The 18,129-nt window shown below is 37.7% G+C and overlaps 1 protein-coding gene across 1 annotated transcript; it reads left to right on the top strand.

Annotated features, from left to right (window-relative positions):
• The first annotated feature begins 2,844 nt into the window (after window positions 1-2,844).
• tada2a (transcriptional adaptor 2A) lies at window positions 2,845-17,963 on the top strand. Its single transcript, XM_079245835.1, has 15 exons — window positions 2,845-2,949; window positions 3,388-3,494; window positions 4,407-4,466; window positions 4,544-4,635; window positions 5,425-5,582; window positions 6,201-6,289; window positions 6,508-6,580; window positions 6,670-6,733; window positions 9,334-9,377; window positions 12,614-12,724; window positions 14,954-15,025; window positions 15,336-15,468; window positions 15,876-15,919; window positions 16,213-16,292; window positions 17,631-17,963. The coding sequence occupies exons 1-15, from the start codon at window positions 2,925-2,927 to the stop codon at window positions 17,814-17,816; spliced, it is 1,338 nt and encodes a 445-aa protein (XP_079101961.1). The 5' UTR covers window positions 2,845-2,924; the 3' UTR covers window positions 17,817-17,963.
• Window positions 17,964-18,129: the final 166 nt, after the last annotated feature.

The raw sequence follows: 18,129 nt of genomic DNA, 5'->3' as shown, positions 1-18,129 counted from the left end.
CCAGTTAGTCAACCCCCTGTCAACCCAGCTAACAAAAAATATGAAAAATGATAAAGTATCTTTAAAGTGTTTACATAATTGAGAAGAAAAAAAAGAAAGTTACCAGACCTTTACTGTGTGGCAGCTCATGCTGCCCTCACATGAACATACAAACATTTTTTGATTAAAAATACTGCAGTTGGACTCTTTAGTACCCACATTTTAAAACTTCTTGCTGGCATCAAACTCCACAGCAACTTAATTTCTTTTTTGGTTTAAATAAATGTGTTATTTTTATGACCTACTTATGACTTATATATATTTGTTGGCCCTGTGGTGGACTGGTGACCTGTCCAGGGTGTACACTGCTTCTCGCCCCAAGATTGCTGGGATGGATTATGGGTATGAAGAATAGATATCAGAGGCAGTTACAGAGACGTATGGTTCTGAAAAAAGGTGTTCAAATGTTTCGGTAATTATGGTGTGAATGTCACAGGAACAAAGGAAGCAGCTGTTGTGAGTGCACACAGGGTGAAAGTTGGCTTTTATGACTTAAAGCACAAACTGTCACACAGAAGCAATGAGTTCCTCCTCAAAAATAAATAAATTATGATTCTTTCACAGGATTGTCAAATGTATGGTTTTAGCTGTGAGTTGGAGATTCCGCTGAGAGGGGAAGTGGGACTGTTCCTTTGTTATGCACAGTCAATTGGGTAGCCACTTTTTTACTCGTAGATCTGCGATGCTCAGGGATCTCCTCCTGACTGATTCGTTCCCTGGAGTTCTAATGCTGTCCCAGAGAGTCAGGAGATGGGGGAAAAAGGCCACGCTGTAACTGAACACACTTGTCACTGCGGATTGAACTCACAGAGAGGGCTCAGGGTAGCGAGAGGAGAGGAGAATATTCAGAAAGAACCCTATGAGCACTGTTAGAAGCTGCATTGCAGAACATTTATGAGTTTACAGCTGCTTCTTAATGTGTTTGCTCTGCAAATGGTGCAAGAACACTCACTTTTTTGTGTGTCAAATTGGAATAACATGTGAGAGAGATTAAATTCCTACATAAATATCAGAAAGGTGATAGGCATAGATTAACATCAGAGATAAACAGCACAGCTTTCAGCCGCTGTAGCTGTCACATCTGTACTGAATCAGAGAGTCTTTTCTCTCAGATCTCAAAAACACTTTTTTCCCTCTTTTCTTTAGTGGGTTTGACACATGCAGAGCTGCAGTTTTATGCATCAGAGTTTTCAGATATATATTTTGCCAGTTTCCCTAATGTGCAACCACTGGGGCGTCCTTGAGTTGCTGGAGTTGTTATTTGATTCAGCAGCCAAAGTTGGACATGAGCACTGGAAAATATCAGGACTAATGGATATTCTATAGGATTGTTTTTATTAAAGTGAGCAGATTTAAGCAAGCAGCACTTCCGAGCTTTATGGATGATAAAATTGAATATGGAGTTGTTGTGTTGTGAGGTAGAATTTCTATCATCTGTTTTTCTTCAGATTAACACAAACAGCACATACAAAGCTCAGGTGGTGGCTCATACTGAGAGGAAGACAAAGACGGGCAATGCAGTAATTGCTTTCGTGTAGGAAATGGTGCAAGATCAACACCCGGTGGTAAAATGGAGAATGACTGCAGTTCCTTGTTTCCCTGAGGCATTATGGAAACGCAGTTTTAGTGCAAGATCTTTCTGCATTTTCTTTTGGTGATGAGCCATCTAAGTATATGGGAAAAGCATATTGTGTTTCTTATAATCTTATGAGACACATTTGTTAATCACAAGGCCTCTTACTAGGACTTGTTCCAGTAAACTGACTTCTGCCTGAAAGGAAAGAGCACTTCCCACAAATTAGCAGCAAAATGCATGGATTAGTCTAAACTGACTAAATTTATAAACTGCTACCATCTGAATACCACAGTGAGCATTTGAAAATGCCCATGGATATATTTCTACAATGCTTGCAAATGGATAAATATCAGTCATCTGATTTCTTCATTATATAAAGTTGATCTTGGCCTTCTATAAGATTGCATCTTTTTGAAGACATTATATAAGGCTTGATATGTTAATATGACAAAATGTTTCAGTCTAAGAGTAATAATTATATTTTTCCTATTAATTTACTAAAGAAACTAATGAGAATACTATCACTTTTGGCTACTATTTAATCTCCCAAGTGGCCCTGCCTGTCAACCTGCAAGACCTATTGCAAGAAGAAAACTGTTGATTATTAGCTTTATATATAAAAATACATTTCAGCCAGTATAAGAAAACAAGCAAGTTCTGCAACAAGTTGATGTGTTGCTGTTGTTCCAAGAATACAAGCTGAGCCCTTTTTCTGTCTATAAACAAGTGGACATTAATATACTTCACAAAAAAGTTTCCATTTGTTTGATTGAATGCAGCTTTCTTAAGACTTTTTAACCCTCCTTTACTTCTGAAAAGGCTGTCGCCAAAGGAACAAAGTAGCATCTGCTATAGATCAGTTTTGTTTGCTTTCACCAGTTTTAAACTTTTCGGAAGCTCATCACATCATCCTCTATATTATTTTAGTGATAATAGGTTACACATCTTAACATTATTTGTTGTTTATCAGTCTGTCAAAATGTTTTTCCTGTTTATCAGACTGTTTTTACCATCAAACTTAATATATTTAGAAATTGATTTTGACTGAACCATATTACGTGTCAAGGTAATTTTTTTTTATATTCCTAATGTTAATCTGATTATACACAGTTAATGTAAAATAAAATTCTCCTGAGTATGGAAGTGTACGGAAATAGAGATCTTTCTTCTTGGAACCGACAACTACCCATCGATTAATCTGATCTCGACTAGTTTTGTCTTTATGAGGAGCAGGTTTACTTGCGAGTTGGATAAATATATCGATTCAAAACATCGAGTCTGGTTTTTATTTTTGCTAAAATCTCTTCGAATGGACCGTCTAACATCTTTTGCAAGTAAGTATTATAAGTGTAAGGTTCACGTGAATGTTGCCTCTACCGCTTTACTATGAATAGATTAATCTTTTCTGAATTTTTCTCTTTTGTTGGTCGTGACAACCCCGCGAGGCTAGCTTTGTTTGGCTAATGGAAGCGATAGCATGTAGCTAACAGAGCTAACTGCTTACATTTCTAGAGTTACTGTAAAATAATATATATCGTGTAATATATTGTTTGATACTTTTAAAATGTTAGTTTATGTGATAGGAACCTTATACTGAGGCTGTTTAAGTTCACAAGGAGCATTAACCCAGACAGCTTTAACATTTAACAGCGAAGTCTCTTTTAAACACCACAGCACCCAAGCTAATGGCTTGCTTCCTACTTTTTTTTTTTTTTTTCTGATGACAAATCCTTGTTTGTGTGTAAAATTTGACTAAATGTTGCTCGTTTCAGATGATCCCTTTGATAAACCACCATGCAGAGGTTGTTCGTCGTATCTAAGTGAACCATACATAAAGTGCGCAGAATGTGGACCATCGCCTTTTTTACTTTGTCTACAGGTCTGTACATACAAATACTGTGAGAGCGCCATCTTATTTTTGACACTACTTTGTCTATATGAAAAGTGAGAACACTTAACAGACATACTGCAGGGCTAAAATAAATAAATACTTTTGTTTGTTTACAGTTAGACAATGGAAATAGTCTCCACTGAAATCAAAGTTGGATATGGATATAACAAAGTGTGCATTCTTAATAACAAATAGGAGGATGCTGACAAAAGATATACAGAAAAAATGTCCAAATAAATCTTTTTTTCAGGGTACCTGTCCTTTTTTTTTTTTTTTTTTTTTTTAACTATAATTTGATAGATCCAAATTGGATTCATATTGGTTTGTAGGACATCTGAACATTCAAAGCCAAATTTGTAAATTAGATTCAAAACCTTTTCTGGAAGTGGTTTAAAATCAGATTAGAGCAGCTCTCAACAGCTGTGCCTCAAAACAAAGTTAAATCCAGTATGACAGCTGTGCTGGGAAAATTAAATGCTGCTGTTAGCAGATGGTAATGAGAAAATGTCAGCAGTAGCCGTCCCTAAATTATTTGACTGCTGTCACTTAGGTTGGACTTATCTTGTTGAGGTAAAAGTGAGGGGAACCTATTGTTGGAAAGATGCATCATGAAACAAATCTGGGTTTCCTTAAATCTATACAATCAGCAAATGTAATAAATAAACCTAATTGTTGATTTTTAAATATTCAATTTTTTTTCTGAAATATGATGTGTTATCCAGCAATTGAGGCCAAAATGTCCAGTCTGATCATAAATCCTGATATATATGTATGTATGTATGTATGTATGTATGTATGTATGTATGTATGTATGTATAGATAGATAGATAGATAGATATTTTATTTTATTATTTTTTTGTGTCTGCAACATCTTATCCTAAACACATTGTTTTGTTCCAGTGTTTCACCAGGGGTTTTGAATATAAGAAACACCAGAGTGACCACAAATACGAAATCATGGTGAGTAAAATTTTGTGGTGATTTCTTTTTGTTGCATAACAACACTTTTTCATCATATTTCTTTTTCACTTCCTCAGACATCAGACTTCCCTGTGCTGGAGCCTGGATGGACTGCGCAAGAAGAGATGGCATTGCTGGAGGCAGTCATGGACTGTGGGTTTGGGAACTGGTGAGGGGCTTTACATTTTGCTTTTTGTAAGCACAATGTTCTCACAACATTCGTTGTTTTGTTTTTCCTTTCCCACACTCTCTCCTGTCTTTATTCACTGCTTTTAGGTAGTTTCTCACCCAATGCCCATGTTTGCTCAATTTTTAATATCTGTTTTTAATTCTGAATAAAAATTAAATCCACCTTAAAGAGATTAAAAATGACCATGTAAACATGTGATTCCAAATTGAACTAAAATCTGAAATAAGTTCCTTCTTTCTTGCCATTTTGATTAATTTCATTATCTTTTAAATGGTCATTCCACTTAGTGTTAATTCTGCACATGCTCGTTGCCTTGATCAGTCGTCATGATGCACATTTTCCATTCGGCCTTCTGCTTCCTTTCTCCCTCTCAGCTGTCAAAAAAAATGAAGTAGTATGCTCGTGTTGAGCTGATGCTTCAAAATCACAGTGAAAATTGTACTTATTGTGTAGTCTTCCATGGCAGAACTGAAAAGAAAAGAAGCAGAAAATGGAGTTTGTTTATTTCCGGTATACGCAAGTACCTCGCGCAATTCATTCCTAATTTTAAAAAAACATCATGTAACTTTAGCCAATCTCAGGTTCATAGCTTGATAGTTGAAACCCTGGGTGCAGCTTATGATGACTTACAGTGAATTCTGTATTTTGGGCTGTGATCATTTTATTACTCAAGTAGTGCAAAGCAAAAGTGTTGAATATTTATATAGTCATCTCCCTCTCCCTTCTCTAACATATTGCATCCATTTATTCCCCATTTATCTTCTTTAGGCAGGATGTGGCTTACCAGATGCGCACCAAAACAAAAGAAGAATGTGAAAGCCACTACATGAAGAATTTCATCAATAACCCACTCTTCTCTTCTACGTTGCTCAGCTTGCGGAAAACAAAAGACTCTCACTTTGCAGAAGGAGCAATTCCTTTTAAACGTATGTACTGACATGTTGTATTACACATCTTCCTCGCCTGCCCACAGCATCAGCGCTTTCAGTATCAGTCAGTAACTCTTTGCTCTACATGACTGAATGCAGCTTGTGTGCATAGTGCATCAAACCAGCCATAAAGGCCAGAGGAATGATTTATGATCAAAGCCAAATTTTGTCGCTCCAAGCTACTTTTTTTTGTCATGTTTCTATTTTTGTCTGAGGCTGAGAGCAAATGCTTACAATGCTGTCAAGTTTTCCTTTGTTTTAAAACAGCACTCGTTTTTTTTTTTTTGTTTTGTTTTTTTTTTTCAAAGTTTCTGAAAGCTTTTAACAAAGGATGTCTGTTGATAATGATACAGATGATTCAGAAAGTATATTTGTATTATAATAATAATTGTATTACAAAAAAGAAACTAAAATGAAGTGTGTGAAGACTTCATGTCTGACAGTCTGGACAGAAACGGACAGACAGCTTTCCATTTGCAGCAAACCTTTGAGTTTTTTCAAAGATGCAAATCATCACAACTTTGGCTGCAAATCTGTTTTTATTGACGATTTTATTGAGACCTTGAAGATAGTTTTATATACTTTATTTGCGCATGTATTCTTGTGATGCTACAGCCTCTGATGATCCCCCTCGGCCTACGTTTGACTCAGTGTTGTCTCGAGACATGGCTGGATACATGCCGGCTAGAGCGGACTTCATGGAGGTGAGTGGATACATTCTTCCTCTGTTTAGTTATGTGTGCTAACATTGCCTGTCAACGTGTATGAATCAACCTAAAACGCTCATTGTTTTTTTAAATCAGGTCTGTTGCCTTTTTGCTGCTGTCCCCTTTTCTTATTAATATCTCATAATTGATCAGCTTCACGTAAACCTTGAGCTGACTGGCAGATTATGAAAATCCTTTTCTCATCTGCCTTTTAGGAGTTTGACAACTACGCAGAATGGGATTTGAAAGACATTGACTTTGTGGACGATGATTCAGACATCCTTCGTGGTAAACAGAGTTCAAATGGATCAACTTTTTTTTTTTTGTTTGTCTTTTATTGACTAAATGATGATGTAGTAACTAAACCACTTTTGCAGCACTGAAACTTGCAGTTGTTGATATATATCACTCAAGATTAAAAGAGAGACAAAGAAGAAAGAAGTAAGTTCTTAATTTATTTATATATATATGTGTGTACAATATTATATTGTGTGTCTATGTGTGTGTATATATATATGTGTGTAGTATATTTAGCATTCTGCAGTCACCCCAGTCTGTCAACAGGTGGCACCATAGGCTTCTGTTTCGAACTTTTAAAAGAACCTCAATTCCCACAGACACTTTAAAAGCTTTTAGATTGAATGAATTAATTTCAACCCAAATCATGATTTACAGAGGAAACTATATCAAACCCCTGTGTTGATTTATTTGTAACATCTGATATGAACTTGAATTGTTTTTTTATAAAAAGTCCTTTGGTGAAACCGGGAGTGTTTCAGAGTCAGCAGCTGACAGTCACTGCACTTTTGATTTTTTTTTTGCGGTTGCTTGGCTTCTCGTTTGTGTGTATTTTTCCCACCTATTTCAAGTTGCATGTCGACTCACAGGGTGAACTCACAAGCTCTGGGAGCCTCTATTCAAACTTTTAATGTTTTTGAGAATGAGCAAAAACTGTTTGTCCTCCTGTTAACAGCATGCATGCCAGATTATTTGACATTTTGCCCAGTTTTTGGCTGGCAAAGGGAACATATTCCCCGCAGAAGCTAAGTGTTCCGAACTCCATAAAATCATTATGTTTTGCAGTTTACATAGAGCAGTGTCTTTGCTCCTTGTGTTTCTCAGCTCTCTGTTATCTCTTCTAACTTGTAGCTGCTTACGATTAAATTATACTTTCCATTCTCCTCTAGTCAGATGTTTCCATCACAATAAAAGGCAATGCAGCGCTTTTGTGCTGTTTTAACCAGTCATGCACACTCCAACCTTTTTAACCTGTTGCACACTCCGCAAGTGGAGTGTTTTGTGAAATGTGAAGAGCTTAAAGAAAGTGTGTAAGAGCAGATTTGTGTCTACAAGCACACATTTGACCATCTACGGTAGGGATATAGCAAATGTCATTACAAAGTTGGAGGGAAAAAAAGCCTATAAATGAAAATATGTATTAGTAATTAAGTCTTATACGACTTCAGCATAATGTTATCGCGGCACTGCAGCATTGTTTTCAGCGGCTGTATCGGTTGTTAAGGATAAAGACTGCAGTGACTCCGCTGTGTCTCAGACACCTTTGCAAATTACATTGACGCTGCAGTTTGATCACGACCAATACAGCAATTTCCTCTTAGAGAGGCTTATCAAATCCATTGTGCAGACTTGTTTTTATAAATCCTGCCATCAGTGTTACAGTCTTCGGTTCGTTCTGCAATTCTGCTAACTCTCAGTGACTTAAGTGGGCTGAAAAAAGGAACTTGCATCTACAAAAAAAAATTTAAATGATTACACAGTTAAAATAAACTTTCTGTAAAACAATTCAAATAAAACATTTATTTTTTTACCTTTTATTTAACCAGGAATTCCCATTGGTATCAGAAATCTCTTTTACAAGGGAGACCTGACAGTCACAAAGTTGAGACTCAATGCACTGAAAAAAATGACAGATGATGACACATACTAATATTACACAGATATTATGATTAATTAGCCATTTTATAAAATAATAAAGGGGGAGGAGAGTATTTTCTCTGTCATTAGCTTGCTAGCCGGTGTTAGTCAGACACAGACAAGCCTTGCTGTCAGCTGCAATGAGTTTGTGCTCCCTGTGCATACTGGAATGGCATGTCAGGCTGGGCAAGTATTTTCCAGCTACAAAGTCCAGTCATTCCTGTCTCATCTTTGCTAACTTGTCAGAAACTCTTCCAGGCTCAGACCTTACACTTTGCCGCTGAACTCATAGGGTCTGCAAGTCTTTAGAAGCCCTGCTTTCAGTAGCCTTAAAACAAGTCTTAGAAGGTCTAAATAGTCCTGACCTTCACTTGCTAATATCTTTAAATATGATTGCCTTCCAAGCACCACGACTAATGTTAGCTTCACTACTCAGAGTTCTGTTTCAGAGAAGAGTTTAAACTTGAATCAGTTTTTCTTCAGTGTGTGTTCCTTGTTCATGAAAGCTGTTTTCAGAGCAGCACCAACTCTTTACTGGTCTGGATCTAAGAAACGCGTACATCAGGGAACAGGGCAGGGCTATTGTGACAATGGGAGATGTGCAGGGGGGGAATTAAAACCATTGTTGTATTCAATAAGGGGGTACATATTACTTTTATATTACATATAGATATTACATCTAATTTAAATCCTTGCTGAGCTCAATAAGAAATTATCAATACAGTAGGTTGCAGTTTGAATGGAAATGGATCCGGAAATACTACTTCAAAGATATTTTCTTTAAGGAAGACACAGAGGAGTTTTGAGCTATATTAAAACGGAAATTTAAAATGTATTTTTTACTGTTTCCTGGATAGATTAAGAAAGTCTGACAGTAAATCTTTGGTATTGGTGATTTGTTATAAAAACGTTGCAGAGGTTTAGTTCTGCTGTCTGATAATCCTTGAGGATGAAGCGTAGTTTATGCTGCTTTTAAACTACGATACTCAAATTATTTTTATTTTTAATCCGTCTTGTGAATATAGTGAACAGAGTAATCTCTATAGACTGCAATAGTCTCCATCATCAGACTAGAAATGATACATAAATATCTTCTTGTCTTTCAGGATCATACGAGATCACGGATTGATCAACCTGAGAAAATTCCAGAGTAAGTCGCCTCCTGAAACTCACACACCCTCGCCTGTGGCAGCATTCATAGCAGCGTAGGGGGGCATCTGATATGTGGCAGCCAAATTGCTGCTGAGCGTTTCTATGGGTGCACACAAACAATTTTGCTGTAATAACCAATGTTACCCTCTGTGACCCTTTGCATTGCTCGAGTGTGCCAAGTAGCAGAGCTTGTATTTATGATGGGAGCTACTAATAGTATAGGGGAGGCGCAGTCTGCATTTGATGAGCTTTGCGACTGTAATAACTGAAACATATGGACTCAATTTTATTGATCCACCTGTTATAGGTTGGATTTCAGTAAGCTCTGTAATATAATTCTTCGCATCTTGTGGGGTTTTTCATTCGCTGGCAAAGGATGCTATGAAAGGATTCATCCAATTATAGCATCTCGTAACTACGTCCGCCCGCTCGGCCTGCTGTGACGCCGCTACCTGAAGCTGTCTGCGGTTTGGGAGTCAAAGAGTTCTCTCATGTTTTATTTATGTTTCCTTCAGCCTCCAGTTAGCCCTCCTCCCCTTTTCCCTCCTTTCCCTTATCTCTCCAGTCTTTCAAGACAAAAGGGGAATGTCAGAGTAGCTGTAGAGCTGCAGACCGGTTGTCATGGAGACTGACAAAGGATGTGTGTGTTCTTGCGTATGTCACATGCGATAATAGAAGCGGTATCAGAGCCCAGGAGGCTCACAGTATCATGTCTCCAAGCTGCTAGAGGCAGAATGACCAGGTGATTCAGGTTGTTTCTGTGAGCAGTCATAGTTTGTATTCTGGTATGTAACCACGAGCAGGTCCAGCTCGCGCATCTCCTTGGAGATGCGAACAACATTGCTCTCTGCGTCCACTGTTTTTGTTAAGAGCATGACTTCATGTGTTCAGCCTGAAATGGCAGCTGCTAATTAGCACTCTTATGTCTGGAATATAATGATGGAACTTGACCGACGCACGCACACACATGCTGCAGCACTGCTCTCAGGCTTTAACATTCGTCTGTTACTCGGCAACATGGACGAACACAACAAGCCTCAGAGCGTGTATGCTTGTTGAGTGAGTTAAGTGTGGTGAGTACTCATTACTGGAATGTTGCCGTGACAATCACAGTGACGGAGATGGTTTTTGATGCTGCAAGGCTTCCCAATCTTTTGATTTTCCTTAACCTAAATATATATTGGTACAGAATAAAAAAAAACTTAATATTTAACATTGATCTCTGCCCAGATTTGTGGTTGGATGTATTTTAAATAGCAAATGATTGTAAGCTTTGGCTAAAATGAAAACTGCATCCCCACATTGTGAGAATGTGCTTTATTTTGTATGGAAGAAAGTTTATAAAACTCTGTGAGGTAATTAATCTTCTCCATTGTCTGCTGACGGCTCTTTTTTGGGGGGCAGCCACAGTTATTTAGGCATGTGAAGATATTTGTGTTAGAAATTAAAATGAGAAGATGATTTAATTTTTTTTTTCTTTTCAGTAGCTATTTTTTCTTTTCCTCTTCTATTTGACATTAAAAAAAATATATATATATATGGTTGTACAAAAGAATTTCTTTAATAAGTCAGAATTTTCAGTTGATATATAATACTATCTAATGCCTGTTGTTTAACTAACAGGAAAATAAAGTGAATGAACATCTCTGTTTAAAAATTTCCAACAGTTTTCATGATGTAACGTTTTAATTTGGTTACTTTCAGAGAGGAAAATTTCAGGGTGCCATAAAACAAATATACATATAATGAGGAGACGCATGTTTTAGATGTTCCCCGCTTCAACACATGTAACTCAAATGAATAAGATTTACAAGTTTATAGAAGTTATTCACAAGCTGATGAGTTGGTCCAGTCAGGTGTGTTGCAGCATGGAAAACATCTGAAACATTCAGGCCAGTGGGCTCCACATCCTGGAAATGAAGTTTAATCTGCTAACAAATCAGACACAGCTTTGATCTGCAGCTGTAGATTTTACATGTTTTATATACTTCTTGGTAAGACAGAGCTAAAGATGTCATGTAAAGAGTGTATTTTTTGTCTTCATTTTTTGAACGATGGATGTCATGGAGCGTGATAATGCTTGTGTACAAATAAGTTTATTGAATGTAGTCGATAGTCCTCCTCAGACACTTTTTGTGATCTACTGGGATTGTCCTGTTTCTGCTTCCTCCCTATTTGTGAACTCAAGGTCAGAGAGGATTGAATTCCCTTTTTGTGTAGTGAGTAACTTCCAGCTGGTAGCTTTCCTCAAGCAGACTGAGAATAATGTGCTCGCTAATCGATACGTCTAATACCATCTTCCTGTGACATTCCCAGTAGATTAACAGAAGTGGAGAAAATGATCTCTTGGCATATCGAGCATTAACTATACCAGGAAAGTTGAGCTCAAAATGTCACAAAAACATCCTCTTTTTATTTATTTATTTTATTTTTTTTGCCTTTAATGCCATTGCAATCAGCATTAAATTAACTACTGCAATCTTAAAATAGCATGATCCATTTACAAACACTGCTGCGGTTTCATTTTGTACTCTGAAAGTACAACTTCTACATATTCAAGCAAATAACAGTTCTGAGTGTAAAATTTCTTTTCAAAAGAGGTGAGTTTCAGTAAAGTGTTACTTATTTCTCCACCTACACATGGCTTTACATTGGGCGTTTGTTGTGATGTTTTACATTTCTAGTGTGTAAAGTAATGTGGAGTGTCAGGAGCTAGTAGTGCGGATGAAAAGGACAGCTCCATACCAACCTATTTAGTTGCTACAGGAAATAGATTTTCAAATTTTCTTCATGCATCAGCCTCGACCATATTTGAGAGCCTGTGATAACAGATACTGGTGACAGTGGCAGATATAAAAAAAAAATATGGTTCTGCTGACTCTACAATGAAGTTGCAAATGTTGCACACAGTAGAGCAGTACAAATCCAGAAAGTTTCATGAACCTCCAGCCGTCATAGGAGTTTTCTGTTCTTTAAGAAATCAACTTTGTTCCTGTTGACAGTCATTATTCATTACATTATAAACTGGAGATGAAGATGCTTTGCCATCATTTTGCAGCCTTTCCTGCAGAGTGGCCATCAGTTAAGCTCAGAAACTACATGTAAATTCCGATTCAATGATCATTTTGCTGCACAAAACAAATCAGACTGAGCTTCGGCGCTGCAGCTTTCTTTCTGCTCCTGATTTAGATTTGCTTGTATCTGCTGCCCACTAATTTCTAATTTTTCTGTTAGTGCTGGAACGATGCTACCCAAAGGAGGTCCAGGAGCTGTATGACATCATGAGAAGATTTGCCAGAGTGGTTGGACCGATTGAACATGACAAATTCATAGAAAGTCATGCATGTAAGTATCTGACCAACTACAACTAGGACAGGTTTCACTTAGCTTTAAAAAAAAAAAAGGGGGGGGGGGCAGATATTACAAGAAATTTTCTTTTTTCTGCTCCTTTTCGAGCATGGTGCTTTGTTTGTTTTGCTTGTTCTTGTACTGTAAAGTCTTGTTTTATCTTTTGTATGACCATGTGAGAAATAAAAGTAAAGTAAAGGTTTACATCTTACCAGACTAGTCCTAACAATGTTAGCTGGTTGTGCCCTAAAAGAAGGCTTTTGTTGTACTTAAGTCTAATTCCTTTTGTTTTTGCTCAGAACCAAAATAAAATGTATTTTTACTTGCTGATGCTTGTTTAATGCATGTGTGGTAAGAGTGTCCAACTGGATGCAGTGAAATGGCTTGCCTGCAATAGGGAGGTAAGCTGAAACTGCAGCATTGCTATACAGTTTATAGTGTGGCATATTTATAGTAATTATTCAAATAACTAGATTTAGAGCTTCTTTTGAAGAATATACTGTCATCTAAGGAGTGTTTTTCATTACATTGAACTAAAAAGAATAATAGTTGTACTCAACAATAATAACATTAAAGGGGTGCTATTATGGTATTTCAAGTTTTCTGAGCTTTCTACAGTGTTACAGTGTTGAATCCTCATCAGACATGTGAACGGCACTGTTTTTTATCACCTAAACGCAAGTTTGAGTTTGAGTTCCAGCACTCTCTCCGTTCGGTTTCCATGGCGGAGAAAAACGCATTGTTTTAGAGAGTTTTTTCTTCTATGAAATCTTTGTGACGTTCCGGGGGATAAGGTTCAGTGATTGGTTACCTTCTACTGGTTAACAAGGGCATGTACAAATACATCAGGCGGGTGGAAAACGTGGGATAAAGTTATTTCCAACGATGGCTGGTGAGTTTACCAAAGAGAGACATCCTGCTGCATTCGTTGCTGTGGGTTGCTGTTTTCCACTTTGTTTTCAGGGTCTGATTCAGGTTCCAACATGTAGGGCTGTATGCTATGTGTTGACATTGTATTTGTTTTTTTTATTTAGTTCATATGAGCCTAATCCTTCTGTTTATGAGATGTTACAATGACGGCGAAAGCAGCTGCGGTGCGTGCTCCCGATGTAGTGCAGTGGCGGGAGGCGGAGCTTAGTGCGGAAGAGTCTCAATGCACTCGTTTTGCCCACAGGCTGATCTGACAGCCTACGGAGAGGGTCGGTCTGAAGTAAATAAAGCGATTTGTGACAATAACTCGATCAATCCCAGCCCTTCTGGTCTCAGAAATAAAAATAAATTAGCCTGAAATGCACATAATAGTTCCACTTTAAGCCACATGAAGTGCTCTCCTCTAGTCACGTTATGCAGACACATGGACACCTTGGTTATACCTACTGGAGTTCTGAAGCATCTCACACAATATGCTTCTGTTTACAATGCACACTTTGTCCTCCAGAGTTGCAATCTCCACTTATTATGAGCAAATTAGTCTTTTTTTAAATCAGGTTCTTTGTGTGGGCAAAATCTAAAAAAGGAAGAAGGTTTCCAGCATTTAATACAGTGTTACAGTTACAGACTGTAACATGTAAATGTTAATATAAATGGTATATAACATTGTTATGTATGCGTAAGCAGCTATTAGTTTAGCTCTGTGGTGGCCATGAAATATTTCTCTCTAGGTTTGAGACGTAGCGGTGATGTAGAATTAAAGCACCATTACTGCAGCATATGTTGCACATCTAAAACAGCTTTTTCATCATTCCATTTTTAAGTGAGTTTACTTTATTTCCAATTCACCATATTTATACTTCACTATTTCACAGATTTCACACAATACTTCTTGAGCAGTTGCTAAGCAACTGATAGAGACTCCAGAAAGTTTGTTTATGGAGATAAGAGTCCTGAACATGACCTCCACAGTCTAGTTAATGTACTTAATTAAAAAAGCAAAAGGAAACATTGTAGTTTACAAATGGCATAAATGTAGACTGTAATTTTTTTTTATTTTTTATTTTTTTTGTCTGTTTTTGTCTTTGAAAATATGCAATAATTAAATTTGAATCTATTCAAATTAGCCAGTCAATGTTTTTTTGGGTTTTTTTTTTGTTTGTTTTTTTTTTTGTTTTTTTTAATCTGTGGCTTCATTGTACTGTAAGAAGCCTTGAGCTGCAGCAATGGGAGTTCATGACTGTTCAGGGAAGTGCAGATTTGCATTTAACTGTCTTTGTCTCATTGTTTTTGCAGTGGAGTTTGAGTTGAGGAGAGAGATCCGCAGACTGCAGGAGTACAGGAAAGCAGGGATCAAGTCTTTCTGCAGTGAGTCAAGTTTGACCTTTTCTCTTCTTGTCTCAGCAATACTTTATTTCAAAGGTGCATGAATAAGCAGGAGGACGTGTTTGTATTCAGGCTTTATTTTTAGATCAGTTTGAATTGTTTAATGTGCTGCTGCAGCAGAACAGTGATAATAAGATGCTTAAAGGCATGTCTGGCTGTCAGCCTGAACTGTGGGACATTAAAAAAGTTATTTTCATTTTCTGGCATTTTTATTGAAAAACAAAAAAAAATAATGTGTGTTTTCAATATTAATCTAAACTCTTTTCTCCAAACATCTTTGTCATCATACCAGGTGCTAAGGTGTATGAGCGGGTGAAGCGAATGCGGGAAGACGAGCGCAGGAAGAGGACCATGCTGTGTGACGTGCTGCAGTACATCCAGGATGGCAGAGCCTGTCAGCAGTGGCTCAGCAAACAGGCTGCAATGTGAGGCTCCAAACTTCCTGTATTGCTCAGCACCTAATAGACGAGCTGAAGTCGAGACGCTGACCTCGGTCATGCTGAGATGAATCCAGCAAACGTTTGTATTACTGTGTATTTCGTTTCTACCTCAGACTCTGCTGCTGGGCTTCAAGCTGCCTGTAGCTGCTTTAGTCTTGTTTTGTTTTGTTTTTTTTTATCCAAAGCATTTTCTTTGGATGTTGTCCAATTTTCTCCACCTCAGGGAAAGGAAGGAGGAAAAAAAGTTCAAATGTGATTATTCATCTTTTTTGGGTGACATTTTGGAGAGAAAATAGTCAACAAAGCTCAGAGATGCTGTGTATGAGTGGGACGTGCAAGTGTGTGTATAAACAAGGCAATGGAGATGATAACGCTTCCTTTTCTGATTACAGAGATGCTGGCGTCACTCCAGCTGTCACAACAATCACAGTGTCAGGTACGATGCTTCTCTCCCTCTGTGCTCCATCCTCTCCGTCATCGTGGCATGTCCTCAGGCACAGTCACATCAAGGCTGACAGTCTTCCATAAATACTCGCAAAACAGGCTCATAAATTCATATTTATCTTGCTGTTTTTCCACTTAAAAGATGGCTGCCTTTCCCTCGCTTTCATCAGATTGGATATACAGGTTTATTTATCCATACAATGGCTTGTTAGTTAGCTCCTTGTAAATGAACTACTTGTTATCTAAACCAGAATAAACCAACCGTATTGAATTTCTGCTGCGCAGCTACAGGTAGACGAAGCGCCCCTCCTCTTAACCTGACCGGACTGCCTGGAACGGAGAAGCTAAACGACCGGGAGAAAGAGGTACATCTATTATTCACAGTTTCACATGACTGTTTTTCTGATGCGTCTCTCTGGTGACCTCCCTGACTTCACAAATTGTCTAAATCTAATGCAGCAGCTGCGCCAAAGGAAAGGTGTATTTTTCTTATTAAACGTTTTGGTATCCACACTGCTGATGTTTAAGACTCCCTAGAACTTAGATTTGGGAAGATGTTGACTCTGAGTCAATTTACATAATAAAGTCAGCCAAAACATAACGTTCTTAAATACATTTGCTTCTTATGTTTAGAGTTTTCTCCTGCTGCTTTCAGAAGGCGTATGATCCACTGCTCTGCATGCTGTACCGCTTACCTTGTTTTACATCTAATATAAAAATAGAAATTGTATAAACATTAGTTGTAGCTGTTTATAAAGACTTCCTAAGTGTTTTCTTTTAACCCCCCCATTTATAGGATTATCGTTACATTAAAATACAGACTCTATTTAGTGTAAAATATACTGATGATAATACAGTGAATTTGCTTTGAAAGATTGTTTCATGTGTACATTTTTATTGTCATTCAGTTGCCAAAAGGGCAATTTCTTTTTTATGTTGTTAATATCAGCATTTGTATGAATGTAGCTTTTGATATTGGCTGAACATGTTCCTGAATCATGCACCCGAGCACGTCTCATGGGACCAGTCCCGCCTGCCTTCCCAGCAGCCTCTGTGCCTGCCAGTTTCTCAAAGAGAATTAATTAAATACTAACAGGTGTCACTTCCCGAATGGGAAGCACATAATGCTGCTGGTACCATTCACGAATATGGCTTGACCAGCTGCAGGCACTCTGACTATGTGTAAGGAAACCATGGCGACCGTCTGCCCAAGTGTTTCAGTGTCAATGCCAGTTTTCTGAAGAGAAGAAACACTAAACATGTTTGCATATGGTCACAAGTGTGTTTTGATTGTCAAATTTAACTTGTTTACTTGTGTTTTTATCGTGGTCGGTTTTATATGGAAAGTTTCCACCTCGGAAAGTCAAATGAAAAAGTTCTTCACACAAACGTGCAAAAGAAGCAAGTACTCCAGAAAAATGTGAGAAATTCATCAAGCAGCTGCAACATTTCATTGGAAGTATGACCCCGTGTCTCTTTAGCTCGTCTTTGTATTGTTTGCTGGTCAAAAACGTAAATAAACAGTCTGTCCTTGTGGGCTTTTGTGCTTTCACTTAGTTGCCTTCATACAAATACAGATTGAATCAGGAGACACCAGTAATGTGACTCGCACCTGTTCATCTGTAACATAGTAAGATCCTAAATAAGATGCCGTGCAGGATTTTAAAGCCTGTGTTGTGTCTGATCTTTTGCATTGTGTGTAGCTGTGTCAGGTGGTGCGCCTGGTCCCGGGGGCTTACCTGGAATATAAGCAGGCCTTAATCAACGAGTGCAGGCGGCAGGGTGGGCTGCGACTGGCTCAGGCTCGAGCCCTCATCAAGATCGACGTCAACAAGACACGAAAAATCTACGATTTTCTCATCAAAGAGGGTTACATCACAAAGGCATAGGAGCGTCTGAGGATGGATTGTGGTCAGTTCATTTTAATGTAATTTTGTAACATGTATCAGTGTTTTGTATGAAGTTTAAGTTGTTGCTGCTTTTTTATGGTATTTGAACAGGTAATAGTCATGTTGTGTCTTTTTTTCTCTGTAATTGAAACGATGAAATTGTATTAAAATCATTTCTATGATTCTGTCAGAAAAAACAAAAGCTCATGTCTAACAAAGATGTATTTGTCCTGTTAATGTTAATAAAACAAGTACATGAAACACTGTTATTCATTTAAGTTGTCTATATATAATTTATCTATTTATATGTATA

Source organism: Telmatherina bonti (genome assembly GCF_933228915.1).
Source record: "Telmatherina bonti genome assembly, chromosome: 9".
In the NCBI taxonomy this organism is placed as follows: domain Eukaryota; kingdom Metazoa; phylum Chordata; class Actinopteri; order Atheriniformes; family Telmatherinidae; genus Telmatherina; species Telmatherina bonti.
Note: the sequence above shows the minus strand (reverse complement) of the source record. Positions and strands in the feature narration are given on the sequence as shown.